Genomic DNA, 18,500 nt, shown 5'->3' on the forward strand with positions numbered 1-18,500 from the left:
GCATATGAGCTAATCTATGATATGCAATGGAGCCGTTTGAGGCAAACACAAGCTAACGTCTCTCCCAAGGATATCAATATGGAGTTGCGCTCACCGTGCACAGCTAGTTGCGAACTAGATGCGAGTTTTCTTTTGGCAACTCCTTGTGGGAACGATAATAGTTTTGCCACTCGTTGGCAACACAAAGGCTCAATGTGAACTGGCCCTTAGAAATGGGAATGGTTTTCTAAAGAATCTCCGTAAATACCGACAGTACCTATTTTCAAATAGGTGAGACACGCGGCACTCCTGCATGCATTTCGGCCTCGATCCCTTTGCCTCCGCTTCAATCGCCCAAGGCATCTCCCCTCAATAACCCCTTCTCCAAAATTGAACCCACGTAGCCTACTACTGACCAGTGACGGGCGAACCGAAATGGCTTCAGAACGAACTCCTCTCCTACAACACTCCATCAAGGTAGAGAGAGAGAGAGAGAGAGAGAGAGAGAGAGAGAGAGAGAAGTCTTGCAATGCAACCCGTGTGTTCCATTTCTCTTCTTGGCTGCAATGCTTGTCTGTCTCAAACAAAAACAATTGCGGTAGCTTGATGAGATCGTTCAATGATAACCGTAATTTTTTTCTGGGTGTTGGCTCCTTGCCTTTCACAATGCACATGGCTTGGTCGTAGCAGTTCAAGTGTTTGGAAGCACTCTTGAAGTTGCGGTGGCACACACCACATACCTCTCTCAGAGGCTACTATATTGGTTATGGTTGAAGAGACCTTATTCCAGTTTGAACCCAATGCTGTTAATTTTTGATCCTCCATTCCATCAGGACAGAGCTTCTTTTGGGACCGAGGCTTTTCGATCATTCACATCAGTTTAAGGATGCAGCTGGGAGGTAGCGTCGGCACTGTCTCTATCTTTATCATCGTTTCCATTTGTTTTTGCTATGAAGGGGATGTGCTTCATTGGCCCATGGAATTTTTGATGCCTTGGAGTAGATGAGCACCTTTGTTCAGTGATTATGATGATACTTGTGGTTGAGAAGCTAGATTATTGAACTTTCTAATGCCCCTGAAGTGCACTAGGGCCTTTGTACAATGATTATGATCATACGGGTTCAGGAGCTCGACCAATGAAAACCTTCTACATTGCTTAAGGCACCCAACAAATTTAAGGGAAATGGCATGTGGCAAGTCTATTTTTTGTCACATTCACCCTTGATTTGTAGTATTACTTTCGTTCCTCACAGCTAACATTGGGCTTTCCCCCTTGTCTTTACGTCGCAAATATAGTAGGAATTTTTTCATCCACATTTTGCAATTTTCTTTTACACTGGCATCAATAATGTATTATGAATAACCTCTCTGTTTCGCCCTTTGAGTGGAGCTAGTGCCCCATATCTCTTGGGGGTGGGTTATAGGGAGTGGGCTGTTTTGTGGGTGTGCCGGAAACCTGTGCGAGGTAGGTTCTCTTCACCGTTACAGTCAGGGTTCGGGGGATGGAAAATCCTGACCGTCCATCAAAATGACGTTCTGAGCGGGAATGCCTGCATGCAATCGTTGGATTTTGCTCAGCATCCAGAATTTGAGACCAGTTGTCTGATGACTCAGGACTGCATGCCAAATCAGCGCTCGTAATGAATGGGACCATAGATCCCCTTTAAAAAAATGAGGGTGTTAAATAGAGAGGTGTGTTGGGGGGGGCGCGCTAACCTATTGTATCATCACATTTTGAATATACTGGAAGTCTGCCAGCGTTTGTGGCTCTCTCTCTCTCTCTCTCTCTCAAATAATGCTTGTACCCTTTCATATTACAAAAATTTTACTGAAGAGGCAAAATTTGCCAATTATAAAATACAACTATCAGCCACATGACAAGATACAAACATCGGTGAAACATCCCTTCAGTATCTTGAAAAACCACAAAGTTGAGGGGAAAATACATGTATATAATTATGTGCAGATAGGGAGAAAAGGAAGCGGAAGAGGTGGATGACCCCAAGACATGATACACAAAATTTCCCAAGACATATTGCAGCGCCAAGCAGTGCACTCTGCCAAGATGTCATCCTTCTATAACCTCGACTAACCAGTTGTGTGCACCACCGGAACAACACAAAGGCTGGACCACCATCCACACCAAAAACAGCAGCCCATATTGAAGGTTTTCAAGACCGAAATACATGACCCAAAGAGAGGCCCGTCACCAGTATTTGCATGAAGATCTTTAAAGCCAGCAGGACTATCTGATCAAGAGCTAAAAGAGAGACCAACGCGGAAACGTGCATAAGCATAAAACAGTAGGGCAAGACAAGCCGACGAAGAGGCAATATGCATACACATCTCCAATCCAACAGGACAATAATTGCCAAGAGAAATATCGACCCTCTCCATCCCACATAAACCTCCAAATTCTTGAGCCTGAAAAAATCTCACAAATAGGAGAATAAAACAGGAAAACAAGCAACAACATGCATACAAGCATATAGGAAGATGTATAGCTAGCACTCATATTGTACTCCGGTTTGTAGGTTCTCTAGGAGATAGCCCTTTGAGCATCCTTGAGGGTCTTTTGTACACAAAATACAGCTCTCATTTTCTACTGAAAAAAGAAGGCATACAAGCAGGCACACCCACATCCACACCTCCCACATGCAGGCAAGCAAACGGCACACACATGCAAGCAGACACGTACAGACAACCAATCCACAAAGCAATTATATGTAGAATTTTTTTTTCACATAGAGAAAAGACAAGCTTATAGCAAATAGGAAAAACGAAATCTAATACTTGCAATATTTCCAAAGAAAAGACAAAGAAAGAAGGTGATGCATGTCACAAAAGTGATGATGTGGCAACCTTTACTAGAAGAGGAGATTGGGAAAAATGCCTGAAGGTGATTTCTCGGCCAAGTGATGATGTGGCATTGTTCTACGTTAACCTCTGTGAATCACGGCGCGTTTCTAGGGATGATGATCTTGCAGCTCAGCCATATTACAAAAGATGCTTTTTGGGCGCCTAGTTAACGGTTGCTTTTGGAAACAATGCTAGCTTTTGTACTAAATGCTTTTGGCCAATGGCCTTTAAATAAGAGCTCTGGGGGAAGCTCCTTTTAGCCTGACAATTGTGGATCGGAGAGTGCTTCTCTCGTCGGTGGTTGTACTCTTTGAAGATCACTATAAAAGAAATACCGAAAGGGGCGCTAGGGTTTTGGGACCAGTGCATCCGGGAGTGAAACTCCGCCACTTTGTGTCTACTGTGTGGATTCTCTCTCTCTCTCTCTCTCTCTCTCTCTCTCTCTCTCTCAATTACTAGTTGTGTTAAGTGTTAAGTTTGTTCTAGTTTCGTTCTTTTAGTTGGCACGTGGTGCCCTTTACGATTACAGTGGTATCAGAGCTTTAGTCGTTTGTTGTTTTGACAAGCAAGTGGGTCCTTCCGAAATAGACAATGCAACATGTTTGGATTTTATTGAGTACTTGCAATTTCTTATCGAGAACTTTTGTGACATTCTCTTGAAACATCATCAACAGAATTTGCCTGTTGTGCAAGATTTTCAACACTTCTTGAATTACATGCTACCACCATTGATGCCTTGGGGTTTCTATCCTCTGGCACTAGACAATGAAAGAGCTTATTCTCGACAATTACACAAGCTTCTATTCCAATTGGGGGAGTTTTTTGTCAGGTGTGATAAGTCAGTGGCATGGCACCACCAAGTTCCATAGTAAATGGGCATCAGACTCACCTCCCAGCCATTGAGCCAATACACCGCCGAGCTTAGGAGCCTGCAGCCAAACGGGCTAGCCTCTACCACAAGGGCTGGTGTCCCATACCATGTTACGAGGCTGTGGCAACCACTAACCTGGTTTCTTTCCCTTGATTTTTATTTAATTTTTGGGACCCTCTTTTTGAAGTCACAAATGGTCGGACATTGTATGGCCAGTGTGAAATGGCTGACAGCCAAGAGTTTCACTCGCAATAGTAAAGTCCAGGTCGCCACGAGTTGGTTGGGCCAGTTGACACTGAAATCCGAGCAGTAAAAGTATGTCTAGGCTCAATTCAAAGTCATTTAGGCCCCACGCGACACTTATAAGTTGGTGGGTACTAGGAAATTAACTCAAAAGAGGCAAAGTGGACACATGGTGGCACTAGATCAATTTGCAAGATTGATCCCAAGGGGGGGCGCCCATTTTTGAGAGAGGAGGGGTTATCTTCTTCATGAAGTGCCTACAGTGTGTGTGTGTGTGCGTGTGTGTGTGTGTGTGTGTGTGAGAGTAGTGGGTGCAGGTTTCACAGCTTTAATGGAAAGCTTGCCTTCTCCCTTGTCTTATGTAGCGCAATGATTCCACTCTCATGCACCTCTCCCCCCCTTTGAATACAAAAACGTAATGCCCGACACAAGGGCTTTCCATCTGTATGTACTCTCACTTCTCAGAGCATCTGGACGCAGAGTCTGAGAGTGAGTCCCGACTACTCGCTTGTACTTTGAGTTGCAGATTAACACAAAAAGAAATACCGAAAGGGGCGCCAGTCTTTGGCGCCAATATCTCTAGGCACGGAACTCCGTCGGACCAGTGTCGGTCAATTGTGAACTGTGAACTATTTTGAAGTGATTTATTGTGGTGTCGTGGTAGATTCTCGACTTGGAGTGTCCAAGTCTGTTACAGTGGTATCCGAGCACGGCCGATTTCTCTTCTACGGGAAATCCGATCCTTTTTATGCGGCACTTATGGCTTCAGACAAAGATCAGTTGACTTCCTCTGCATCCGGAGATGCGGGAAGAGATCACAACGAAGATTCACGCGCGAGGAGTACGGCTCGCCTCGGCCTACTCAGGCGGCGATCGAAGAGATGGAGTGTCGACGATTGATCGGCGATGCAACAAAGATGATGCTAAATTTTGCGAAGGACCCGAAATTTGCAAAATTTATGCGCCAGACCCCCTTCGACGAGGTGCATGCACAGTGGTGGCAAACCACAGAACCACCCCTCAAACCGGCCTTGAAGAAACCTCCTACTCCGAGGATGTACACAGAGCAAGAATTAGAAGAGGTGGTTGATACACGAATTGCTGAGCTTTTTGAAAGCACGACAAAAAGCAGAAGAAAGGCGCTGACTTCCCGTGTTATTTGGGTCGTCAGTCTACATTTGAATCGGCAAGAAAGCAGAAGAAGCGTGTTCGATTTGAAGGAGTACCCAATTCTTCTTCTTCTTCTTTTTTCTTCTGACAGTTCTTCTAGCTCCTCTGACTCGAGCGAAGAAGACAAAAAAGGCAAAAAGCGAAGAAAAAAGCAAAGCTTTGGAAAGGGCAAGAAAAAGGCAAAGAAGCCTAAATCTCGCCCCGTGGTTGATAGTTCTACAGAGGACTCGTCTTCAGATAGTTCAGACTCTGATGACAGCAGCTTTTACCGAATAAGAAGAGTTTTTATAAAGCCAACCAGTATGACTTTCTGGAAGATAAAAGCAAGAAAGTCAGAGAGTTTAAGGAAGGTGGACAGTCAATTAAATTTGACACGTTTTCTGGTTATAGATATGCTTTGAAAGCTTTGTCTTTTATACAGTAGTTTGACATAACTTTCTCACGAGGGAGTTACTCAGAGCACTCCAAGATTCTGAGGCCTGCCTCTTACTTTAAGGGAAATGCTCGAACCACGCTTCTATTAAACAAGACAGCGCCAGTTAAATGGCTGAAATTTAAAAGGCTTTTTATTTCTTCTTGGCTGACTTGAGAGTATGAACGCGACATACGAACTGCTTGGAACCATCTTCGGATGACCAGGAAGGATACATTGGATGCTTATTGCGAGAGATTCTGGAGCTCTTTTCTACCCTCCTCTTCATTTAAGAAGATCTCGTTCAAAGAATAGATTGAGCGGTTTACCTTGGGTCTTCCTACAGAGATCCGAGATCACTGCTTAGAGCAAAAGTCAGATTCCATTCATGAACTGATGAGTTATGCGAAACAGGGTTTTGCCATTCATTCAGGCAATTTGACTTACCCCACAGATGAGATCATGACGCAGAGAACCGAACAGACTTCGGAAAATGAAAGTAGAAAGAAGAAGAGCACCCTAGAAACTAAAGAAAAGGATGCACGACCCCAGCTCACTTGTCGAGAGAGGATCAACTATATCAGAGAGGGGAAGTGCTTTGATTGCGGGGAAACTGGGCATATATCCGCAAAGTACCCTAACAAGGCACCGAATGAACAGGATGAAGAAAGGCCAGAAAGTTTCAAAGCAGCTGAGAGATGTGGCAGAAAAGGCAGATAACAGAATTGTTACCACATTGCGTGGGACCCGAACCGAATCAAATGAATGAAAGTACAAACTTTTCCGTTTTTAGGGCAAAGGGAAAGATCAGGAAGCTCTTTTGAAGGAGCCAAGGCCAAGTTCTTTTCACTTGAATTGGCGGCTCGATTTGGAATTACGCCCGACAGGCTAAGGCCATAGGCGGAGGTAGTTCTAGCGGCCGGGATGTAGCCATTACACCGATCATTGGCAAACTTCGTTTGCAATGATAGGGGTGTTTAGGGCACGAGGATTTCTACATACACGCTAAGGGTTCTTGTGGTTGACAATGAGAATCTTGAGAGGACACTTGAGATGCAAGCAACACGTTTGATGCAACTTGAAGAGGAAGTCAAGTAATGTAAACGCTCGTGGACTTAAATGCTTTAAAGGAGCGCATGAGCATAGTAGAGCAGGACAATGTATTGCAAGAGGAGAAATTTGACACCATGAGCTTGGGAGGTTGTGAAGTCCTACTCGAAATCCCCTTGATACCACAAGAACAACGCCATGGTTGACTATCGGGCCGAGAAAGCGACTTTGACAAATGAAGGGCTCAGAGATTGTACTTGATGAACTTCAGTTTTTTTACTCACTTTTTTTTGGGAGAGAACTGAACGATGAATGAAGGTCGAATATGTTTTGATTTGAACAAAGAACGCTAGGATTTTTCTCCACACTCATGCTGATTGCTTTTCAGAGGGCCTGCCAGGCGAGTTTCCACTAAGGATCATATCATTAATCTGATACTTGGAATCACACCACCGAGCCGGCCACCTTACCGTGTGAGCCGAGCCCAGAGATACACCTGTTCGGGACACTTTGTCTCAGCATCCGGAGTGCAGATGGACCCGGCTAGGATAGAGATTATATCCGTGATTGGCCCGATTTGGAGAATGTTTATCAGAAAGTTTGCAGAGGTTGTTTACCCCTTTGCATTTGTTGACATAGAAAGGAGTCCTTTTTTCTCTTGGGGATTCACAGAAGTGACTGCCTTTCAGGAATTGAAACAGAATTTGACTATAGGACCAATTTTTGACTTTGTCGGATTTGCAAAAGTCGTTTGAAGTATATTGTGATACTTGTGGTCGTAGTTTGGATGTGGTCTTAATGCAAGAAGGCCGTTGTCATTGCCTATGAGAGCCGATTGTTTTCAAGGCCGGAAATTGACAGTACAGATATGTGAGAAAGAGCTTTTGGCGGCTATCCACGCTCTTACTCAGTGGCGACATTACCTACTTGGAGCCGATTTTACGGTTTGCACAGATGGTTGGAATCTACGCTACTTCTTGTCACAGAAGCAGCTATCGGAAAAGCAGATGCGGTGGGCAAACATCTTGTCACAGTTTTACATCCGGATTGTCCATGTGCAGGGACATAAGAAATTGGTGGCAAATACTTTGTCCCGGAAGCCGTTGGTTCTGGCTATTTCTCTGATACATCATAGAAGCTTCGAGGATATGGTCGGTCAGTACGCCACAAATACAGATTTTGCAGATATATTCCGTTGAATACAGAATGGGGAGGTAGTAGCGGACTATTCCATTCTGGATGGCTACTTGATGAAGAAAACCATGTTGTGCGTTACACAGCCATTGGGGGAAAAGGTTCTTACCGATTGCCATTGTCCGCCTTTTTACGGGTCACCACGGCATTGCTACCACCTTGAAAGGGGTAGAGAGAGATACTTCTTTTGGCTGAGACTCAAGAAGGATGTGGACGAGTTTGTGCGCAGTTGCTTGGTATGCCAGAAGGTCAAGTTTGACAGGCATAAATCACAGGGATTGTTACAGCCTTTACCCATACCCACCCGCCCCTGGGAAAGTATTGCAATGGATTTCATTTTTGATCTCCCGAGAACACATCGTGGGCACGATTGTTTATTGCTCAGATCTTCAGATTACATGGCATGCGTGAGACGATTGTCTCCAACAGGGACCCAAGTTCACGAGTTTGTTTTGGACGGCTATTTGCGAGAACATAGGCACACGATTGCAGTTCTTGTCATCGTTCTACCCGCAGACTGACGGGCAATCAAAAATTGCTAATTCAGTGGTACTGGATTTGTTGAAGTCTTCTTCGTTGAATCGGAAAACTACATGTGGAAAGGTTTTTACCTTTGGTGGAATATGCCTACAGAAACACGATTAACTCTTTGATGGGGAAGGTGCCATTTGAGATTATTGAATGTGCTACGAAGGTTCCACCCTTTTCTTTGAAGCCGACCAGTTCACAAGGGATTTGTTCCGGAAGGCTTTCGAGAAATCTCAGAAAAAGGCAGCAGATCGACTTTGTCGTGATCTAAAATTGAAGGAGAACTATTGGGTGCTCTTACATTTTGGGAAGGCACGCCCGAGAAAGAAAAAGTGAAAGGAGCGGCTTCTTTGAAAGCTTAGCATGAGATAGTGTGGACTTTTCCGGATTTTTCGAGAAGATAAATGATGCCTCCTTTGGACCGAAGCTGCCAGAATACTTGGAGGATTCACAATGTTTTTCATGTGAGTCTCTTGAAGCCTTTTTGAAGGCGATGTGCCTGATGATGAGCAACCCAAAATGGACGAAAATGAGCAGATACTCGTTCCAAAACAGAAATTGGCACAGAAAGAAAGAAGATAAAGCGAAATGACGGTTCTTGGTTAAATTCAAGACCTACTCTGCATTGGATGCGGAGCGAATAGAGGAGGAGGACCTATCAGATACTCCTCGGAATGTGAATCTTTACCTTGAAGCTTTTGGTTTAGCATAGTCTATTCCAAATGGAACCCTGAACTAAGCTTGGCCGGATATCTGGTGCAGTGGGTATGCACAAGAGGGGAGTTACTCCGCTCCTTTGTCAACAGATGCCTCGATTTTCGATACTAGAGTCACTGATGTCTCTTTGAGCTTCAAGGATATTGAGAGCTGACAGTATTCTGCTGTATGACTTTATGAACTGGAATTCCCGAACATGATACTGACGTGTTCTTGACTTGTTTAAGTGCAAGAACTGATAGACATGGTTGCAATAGGGATTAGTCAATCGGGCATCTATGAGGTCCTGAGTGGATCTAGATGCGATTGCTAATTGCATTGCCGATAAATCATGGTCTGAGATCCGAATCAATGTTGAATGTGATTTGTCATGTGATGTCCTGTGATGTCGTGTGATGTGATTGTCGATTGGTACATGTGCTAGATGTGTGTTCCTAGTGCGTCGGTACTAACAGTCAGTGTCTGCTAAGACACTTTATTAGCAGACATTTTATGGCTTCTGTCTGTTTTGCAAGCGTAATCGAGGGCGATTACAATGCTTTCAAGAGGGGGGTATGTCACAAATTGGTGACGTGGCGTCCCAAAACACACACATATACCCTCTCCTGGCCGGAAATGCCGCTGCTGAATGATGACGTGGCTGCACCGTACGGACAGCCCCCGAAAATTGCGGCGCATTATGCAAAAAACCAACCACGTGGCAGCATGTACAGACGCCCGCTGGCTGCTTTTTGGCTGTGTTGGATTCTGCGCAAGGAGATAGAGAGAGAGAGCTTATAAATTTTAAGCCCTTTCTTTATTTTCCCTAAGAGGGCTTGTGAGAGAAAATTGAAAGCTTTATTTGGGACAGCTTTTAATTTTCAGCTTTTGGGGCTCTGCTTTTAGCATCCCTTGTAACCTCTTTATAAGAGTTGTTGGGCTCTCAATTCTCAGAGCATCTGGACGCAGCGTCTGAGAGTGAGTCCCAACTACTCGCTTGTACTTTGAGTTGCAGATTAATACAAAAGAAATACCGAAAGGGGCGCCAGTCTTTGGGGCCAATATCTCTAGGCATGGAACTCTGTCGGGCCAGTGCCGAATCAATTGTGAACTGCGAGCTGTTTTGAAGTGATTTATTGTGGTGTCGCGGTAGATTCTCCACTTGGAGTGTCTGTTACATCTTCCCTCTGGGAGAGGGCGTGTGATGCTTTTATAGCTCAGAGACAGTACCATGCAGATGTCTATAGCTACCAAGCCGCACACTTCCAAGGACTTGGCAAGCTTTCAAGAAAATTTTTGCCCGAAGTTATATAGTTTCTGACATCTTCCTTCGGAGTGCAACTTCTGGCAGAGTGGGGTCCTGAAAAGCTTGCCATGGAAACCCTAACAGATCATAATTTGAAATTTCTCGACATCTCTCAGTAGATGTCTCTTCACGAATAGATGATCTTGGAGGTCCAATGTGATTGCTATCTTGGGACTACCATCGCCGCCAAAGAAACACTGTTTGTCCAAGAGCTGATGGACCATGCTGTGCTCGGCTACGACCTTATGGAAGGAAATCTAACCCTAACTTTGGTGCAGGTTTCAGGATGGAAAGTCAATCGACTTTTCGAACTCGGTTGATGTCGAGATTGCTTTTTAAGTTTGAGTTCTGTTTGAGAACTTGTTTGGTGATCCTGTTTGGAATTTGTTTGAAATGGATGGTATCTGTTTTGAACCTGTCTTGGTGCCGATTTGAAGTGTTCGACTCTGGTTTGATACTGGTTTCAATGATTGGTGATTTTACTCCCGCGTGGAGAAGTGAGAAATACTGTTTTGGTATTGTTTGAACCTCGGAACGACGCAGGCCGATGCTTGGGGTGCGTTTCGTTGTATGTTTGAAAACCTTCGAACGACACAGGCCGATGCCTGGGGAGCGTTTGGTTGTATGCTTGTAAAATAATTGTTGTTGTGACTCCCGGCCCGGAGCAGGATGGTTATGCGGGAGGAGTATTAAGAAGTCTGAGCAGTGGTTACTCTTAGCACCTCCAAACGGCGCAGGCTACGGTCTGGGGGGCGTTTGGTTTTAAAAGGCCTCTATATCTCTTGGCCCGGACCTTTCTAGGTTATGCGGGAGAAGTGATGAGGGAGTCGTTGAATATCTCCCGGCCCGGACCTTGTTAGGTTATGCGGGAGGAGTGTTCATCGGCGACTTTATGTTTTTATGTCTTGTAACATGCATATGTGAGCATTTGTGTTGCATTGTGATGTGCCAACCACTGAATATTCCTAGTTGGATGAGATTGGTATGTAATTTTAGTGCATCAAGACACTCGTGGAAGATCAGTACAGTCTGGGTGTGATGGCTAATTTTACTACGCCGGAATATCAAAGTTCCGATCTGGACGAAAGGAGAAGCTAACTCCTTGATCAAAAGAGCCGAAAGGAGAAGCCGACTCCTTGATCGAAAGAGCCGAAAGGAGAAGCTAACTCCTTAACAGAAAGAGCAAACTGATTGTCCCTCAGAATGACCCTCGGAATTTTTTTTTGAGCTAACTTGAGTTGTTTTGTAGATATGTTGTAATCGCGGACGATTACTCTCTTTCAAGAAGGGGAGATGTAACAAACTGTTGACGTGTCAAAGCTCTGAAGAATGGAGTCAACTTGTAGATGCCGGTCGAGGGGCCTAAACCCTAAGAAGAACAAGTAATAGAAGAAGAAGAAGTCCTACCAACTTATGGGGACCCCATCCGATGGGGCCCCAAGTGACATAAAGGATTAAAATAAAGCAGGACCTGCACACACGCAAACTGATGACGTGGCAGATTTTCGAAAATTGCGTTGGCATGATGACGTGGCAGGATGTACGGATTTCCGCGTTTTGTGTTGATTGTTGTACGGAATTCCGTGATTTACGCTGGCAGCTTTTGGCTTTGCTTTTGGACCAGATGGTTTTGAGTTTGAAGGCTTTTTACTGAAAACTGCTTTTGGGGCCTAGGGCCTTTAAATATGAGGTTAGGGCTCATTCTCTGGCATGCTTTCTGGAGAAGGTGCAAAGTTTGGAGTATCGGCTTGTACTGTGTTGATGCAATATAAAGAATTATCGAAAGGGGCGCCAAGGTTTGGGGCCAATAATCTTTGGGGTGAAATTCCGCCACTCCGTGTCGCGTGTCGTCTCTCTCTCTCTCTCTCTCTCTCTCAGTTCAATTGTTATTGAAACCCTAAAAGTCTGTTTCGGTCTGTTCTTTTCTATTGGCACGTGGTGCCCGCCTTGTGACATTGCCCACTTTCCTATTTTAAAAATAGTCTGAATCTGCCCAAAAACTCAATAAAACCTTATAAGTTAAAAACAATGCTTTCACAGCACTTCCCAGGCGTCCCTGGATGCAATCACATGCATAGTTGCAATGCAGACATAGACTTCCTCGCGGGAAAGCATTTGCTTTCCCAAAAAGCAATCCTGCTTTCTTAGAAAGCATCTGTTTTTCCTCAAAGTTTCCTCTGAACCCATCTTCATTCAAGTGCTTGCTTTTCCTTGTGCACAATTCTAACACAATTCGGAATTTCCTCTCGACTATGAATATCCCCTTTCTGATGCAACCGTCACCCACCTTGTGACGCATCACGAATATCCATCACCTAGTCCTTTCCTACCGAACTTATGGTACAATCCCCTTCGCGATGTTCTATGTCACCCATCCTATGATGCATAAGAGATGTCCGTTCTCGGATGGCCGGATACTTCTTCCCGATGCTCCTTGTTACCCATCCGATGTGACGCATCAGATGTACCCGTTCCTGATGATATTCCCGTTTAGAGTGCTCCCGTCATTACTTTGAATGATGCACTAGGAATACTCTTTACTCGGATGTCTCCAGTGAGAAAAACCCTATCACTTAAAATTCAATAATCTATTTATAATTATTTTCTTGGTGTCCCAAGCGAGAAAACCCTCTCACTTATAAATCCGATAATTCATTTAGAAGTATTTTCATGTTAGATAAAGCCAATTTAGCAACAAGGGGAGCATTCTGCTGCTCAAGAGACAAGTCTAAGCCAACCTAACAGCCCAAGTATTGAATTGCAGTCCCTTGGGAGATCCATGTGAAACCCTCACGTGGAAGCCAATCAAGCGTAGGAGCATTGCCAACCGTGAAAGCCACTTTCTTTCTCCAGTTGATCAGTGCGCTTGATGCACAACAAAAAGTCTCAAGAGCTTTCTCACACTTGCGGTTGGCCTCCTTGCCCTCCAAGTACAAAGCTAAGTCGTCTGCAAACTTAGCATCCAGTAGCTCGTTGCCCCGAATAGGTAGCGCTAAGCCACGTAGACCAACCTGGCGTGAAACCAAAAATCTGCTCATCGCCTCAGCATAGAATAGAATGAAGAAGGGGGCAAGAAATTTGCTCATTGCCTCAGCATAGAATAGAATGAAGAAGAGGGCAGCCTTGTCTGACCGAACGTGTGAGCATGAAACGATCTCCTCTACCTCATGCCAAAAGTACTTGACTGTGTGTCCGTCTGTAAAGAGCTAACACACCTCTGATCCAGGCATCTGAGAAGCCCATCGTGCGTAGAGTGCCCTCCAAAAGTCCCAGTCAACTCTATTGTAGGCCTTCTCAAAATCGATAAGAAGTATCACCAGATCCTCACCACGAAGGCGCGGAAGGGCAGATGCCTCCCAAAAAGTAAAGATGTTATCAAGGATATTACGCTCCTTGACAAAACTTGTATGTGCCCCATGTATAATGCTCTCTAGAAGTGGTCGAATCCTTAAACTTAGAGCCTTGGCAAGAATATTATAGACTGAGTTGAGGATGTCTATGGGCCGCCACTGCCGAATCTCATCCAAGGAGCCACCCTCCTTGGGAATGAGGTAAAGCAGGCCCTCACTCATGCTGTCAGGCATCTCTCGTGTGTGTAGGATGTACTGAAAAGCGCTGCAGAGATGTGAGCCAAGCAAGTCTCAATAATCTAAGAAAAAGCTAGGAGTCAAACCATCCTCGCCTGAACAGCTACCATGGGAAAGTGCTCTGAGGGCCGCGTGGAGCTCCTCTAGCTGAAGAGGTAGCTCAAGCCTCTGGCGCATCTCCTCAATCACAAGACAAGGCGTCTGTGCCCAAACCTGCTCTCTGCATGCATCCTGACCCTCTGACTGAGGCTCTGCTTACAGCCAGGTCATGGTAAAAGTCAGTAGCAACTGCACACATGTCCTCTGGCTCTGAAGCAACTGACCCGCCAGGCCTCCTCAACTGGCTGACACTGGCATGCGCATGTCGGGGTCCCACTGTCTCAAAGAAAGCCTCTGTCACTCTGTCACCCACCTGGGTCCACTGAGATGCCTGTAGATGGAAAGCAAACTCATGGCGCCTCTCCTCTGTGCTGGCAAGCTCTTGGCGAGCATGCTGTAACTACTTCTCCAACCAATTTTCGGAGCGCCCGTATGACTGCCACGTCTTAGCTGATGCGCAAGCCTTTGTGTGTGTGTGGGTGTGCTTTATTTTAATTCCTTTGTCTCTTGGGCCCCATCGGACGGGGTTCCATAAGTTGGTAGGACTTCTTCTTATGCTGTTGCTTGTTCTTCTTAGGGTTTAGGCCCCTCGGCCGTGATTTGCGAGTTGGCTCCATCATTCAGGGCTTGACACGTCAACAGTTTGTGACAACCTCTATCCCTCTAGCTGCAAGGAACATCACATGAACTCTGAAGCAAGCTGCCTCAAAGTTTGGTGAGGGGTCGCTGAGAAACCGTGTAAAGTTGTAGGCAAAGAAATCCCAACGATGATGAATGTCGAAGCTCGTCAGTCCACGACGAACTGCTGCAATGGGAGACGTCTGCACCAAAAGGGGGGTTCGCAAGAAAGGTTGTCCCTCTCTCGCCAAGCGTCTCGTGGCAAAAGCGTTGCCAAGAGATCTCCTATCAATCGAGGATGGTCCTGCCCCCTCGGATGACTCCGGGGGGGAGGAATGGGAGGAGATGTGGAAGCAGGGGGCCTAGTGGGAGAAGAAGGAGAGGGGGGGCATGGAGCGGTAGAGGGAGGAGGGTGAGGTGGAGAGGCGGAGGGGAGGGGAACTCGGGGGGTGGGGGGGGGGGGTGGGGGAGAGACTGTTGGAGGTGAGACTGAAGTGGAGGGTGGAGCAGGGACCTCGTCCTGTTGAAGAGGGTCGAAACGGTTCTCTGTGGGAACCCACTGCTGCTGGACTAGAGCTTGGGGACCACTCTGAGTGCCAGGTTGGCGTGGTGGCCCCTGTCGACGTCAACGACGAACCTGATACCAGCCCTCCTCCGCTTGAGCCCCATGCTTGGAGGGTGGCTCTGCCTGCGTACCTTGTGATGATTGTCTGCTGCTGCTGGCGGTTGGCTAGCCCTTGAAGGTTGGGGCTGAGCCTACGGTGTAGGTCGAGGTCTCCTCCGTGGACAGGCATTCGCAAGATGGCCCATATGACGACAAATAAAACACTGATTCGAGAGGCGCGAATACTACACGCTCTGATGGAACCAACCTCCACTCACCCGAGGTAGTAGGATGACCTTCGGGAGAGTGTGGGTTTCTCGAACCTGAACACGTACTGTGGGGATGCCGGCCGCCTTGGCAGCTACAAAGGCTGCAGTGCAAGGTCTCCAAGACAATCCCAATCTCTGAGCCCATCCTGGAAAGGAGCGGAAGGTACTCCCTCGGCAGGCCGGGGAAGCAGACTGTCCATCTATATGTATTGTTGTGTGGGTTTCCCGAACCAGAACACGTACTGTGGGGATGCCGGCCGCCTTTGCAGCTATAGAGGCTGCAATGCGAGGTCTCCAGAACAATCCCAATCTCTAAGCCTATCCTGGAAAGGAGCGGAAGGTACTCCCTCCGCAGGCCGGGGAACCAAACTGTCCATCTATATGTATTGTTGTGTGGGTTCATGCGCGATTGCCGAGGCAAGAGCCTCTTGCACGGGTACTGGATTAGCTAATTGCTAATCCCCCGTAGGTACAGGTGAACTTAGAGAGATTTCACTTGAGGAATCTCGTCCGATTCAAAGGGCAAGTAGCCCTACAGTTGCAGGAGCTGGAGGGCTTGCTACGGATGCGACCGGCATGCGAAACGGAGCCTGAAACAGTGTATTACAGCCTGCTGTGTATTTTTGAAGGTTTAGGGTTTTGACCCTTTTTGATCCCGAATACCCTCGGGAGCTTCGGGGAAGCTAGGGGATCAGTGTGCAGGTGTGCTGGTGCATTTTCCGGGCAGAAAACAGAGAATTTAGGGTGCTGCAATTTCTCGCCAGGTTTGGGAAAGTGCTCAAATGCGCCAGGAAAGTCACCTTTTGCTTGGGGATTTTGTCTGTGAAGCCTCCTACTACGGTTATGTTGCTGAAGTCGGGCTAGAGTAGGTCATTTTGAGCCGGATAAGTGGGATAGCTCGTAGGAATTTACAGGTTTTTTCTTCAGTTTTAATTGAATAAAGAAATACCGAGAGGGGTGCCAACCTTTGGGGCCAATGCAGTGTCATTGTCGGCTTGGAAGCACTCTAGCTCCCGGGCCGTGTTTTATTTAAAGTGTATTTTCCAGTCACATGCTTATTTGTGAATTTCCTCTGTTTCATAAAGTTTAACAATGTAAAGATCGGGTGAAAGCTAAAGTCTACCGCCCTCTAGCGAGTGTACAAGCCGGTTTCATACCACCACGCCCACACCAATACGGGTGTGTGGGTAGAAGGGCGAAGGCCCTTCACGGGAAGTACGGCTTCACGCCTAAGTCCCTTACGGGAAAGTACGGCTTCGCGCCTAAGTCCCTTACGGGAAGGAACGGCCTTGTGCCCAAGCCCTTTACGGGAAAGCACGACCTTCGGGTCTAAGATTACAGAACGGAGGGGTTTCCTCGGGTTCTCGTGCTTGTATAAGAATTCTCCCTGAGTAAAAGAATACTCTTAACGAGGGGGGACCAACCCATCTTCTGGTCCCCAATACTGTGTCGATCTTCTCCCTTCTCTCATGTTTTCAAAGAATTATAATTTTCAGATTTTCTAAGTGCTCGTGTACGCTCCCGTTTTGTGACAATCGACTTCGAGCTCGATCGATGTCGGGAATGCTTTTTCACTCTGACTTAACAGTTTTCTGAATTTTGTTTGAGAACTTGTTTGGTGATCCAGCTTGGAATTTGTTTGAAATGGATGGTATCTATTCTATCTTGGTGCCGATTTGAATTGTTTGACTCTGGTTTTAATACTGGTTGCAATGCTTAATGATTTACTTTCGGGGTGGAGTAGTGAGAAGTGCTGTTTTAATATTGTTTGAACCTCAGAACGACGTAGACGGGATGTCTAGAGAGCGTTTCGTTGTATGCTAGAAAACCTCCGAACGACGAAGACGGGATGTTTGGGGAGCGTTTGGTTGTATGCTTGAAAACTTGAAGCGACGCAGGCTACGGTCCGGGGAGTGTTTGGTTGTATCAGTCCTTTGAGCTCATGGCTCGGATCTTTTTAGTTTATTTGCGGAGGAGTGACTAGGTAGTCATTAAGTAGCTTCATACCACATATTGTCTGTCTCAGGGGAGTGCTTAGCGGCGGTGTTTGTTGTGTCTTGTAACATGCATATGTGAGCATTTGTGTCGCATTGTGATGTACCACCCACGGAATATTCCTAATTGGGGGAGATTGCTTGTGTATGTAATTTTAGTGCATCAAGACACCCGTTATAGATCAGCGCGGTCTGGGTGTGATGGCTAATTTTACTACGCCCGAATATCAAGAGCTTCAATTTGGAATGAGAATATACTCCTTATTGAATGAGATTTTTCTGGGAAGCCAACGATCCAGGATATCAAGAGCTCTAATTTGGAATGAGAAAACTGATTGCCCCTCCAAATGTTCCTCGGAATGACCCTCAAAAATTTTTGAGCTAGTTTTACAGACATGCTGTAATCGTGGACGATTACTTTTTTTCTAGGGAAAAGGGGGATGCCACAAACTGCTGATGTATCAAGCCATTGAAGAACGGAGTCAACCTGCAGATCCCGGCCGAGGGGGCTAAACCCTAAGAGAAGAAGCAGAAACAACAGAAGAAGTTCTACCAACTTGCAAAGTCTTGCCGAGTGGGCTATTTTTAAAGAGAAGTTCCCACCAACTTATGGGACCCCGTCCGATGGGGGCCCAACATGCCCCCCCCCCCCCACAACACACACACACATACACACACATATTAATGTGCAAGCGGATGATGATGTGGGGTGCCTGTATGGACAACCTGCAAATTGCGCTGGTAGTGCTAATTGCGCTGGTAGTGCTGGCGTGGCTCTTGTATGGATTTTCGCGTTTTACGTTGATGACATGGTAGCTATACGGATTCTCGTGAAATGTGCTGGCAACTTTTAGCGTCAGCTTTTGGGACCGTATACTTTTAGAACTTCAAGCTTTTTATGTAACTACTTTTAATAGGCCAGGGGCCTTTAAATATGTGCCAAGGGCTCATTCTTTGGCACGCTCCTGCGTGGAGGTGCTTAGGATGGAGTACTGGCGATGTATTGAGTTCAAGCAATATA

General features: G+C 46.1%; 1 protein-coding gene across 5 annotated transcripts in view; it reads left to right on the top strand.

Annotated features, from left to right (window-relative positions):
- The first annotated feature begins 289 nt into the window (after positions 1 to 289).
- Positions 290 to 18,500, top strand: part of LOC147458245 (ABC transporter B family member 25-like) — a 157,319-nt gene continuing 139,108 nt past the window's right edge. For 2 of the 5 annotated variants that reach the window (XM_086512932.1, XM_086512933.1), the window contains exons 1-2: positions 369 to 456; positions 813 to 878. Coding sequence is in view for 2 of the 5 variants with exons in the window: in XM_086512935.1 (XP_086369061.1) it covers positions 415 to 456 (42 nt within the window). In the remaining 3 variants the exon portion in view is untranslated. Of the gene's footprint in view, positions 457 to 812; positions 879 to 18,500 lie in introns of all 5 variants that reach the window. The other 3 variants (XM_086512935.1, XM_086512931.1, XM_086512934.1) reach the window with 3 other exon arrangements.

The sequence above is a fragment of the Adiantum capillus-veneris genome, chromosome 5, assembly GCF_014529385.1.
Source record: "Adiantum capillus-veneris isolate H3 chromosome 5, ASM1452938v2, whole genome shotgun sequence".
Lineage (NCBI taxonomy): Eukaryota > Viridiplantae > Streptophyta > Polypodiopsida > Polypodiales > Pteridaceae > Adiantum > Adiantum capillus-veneris.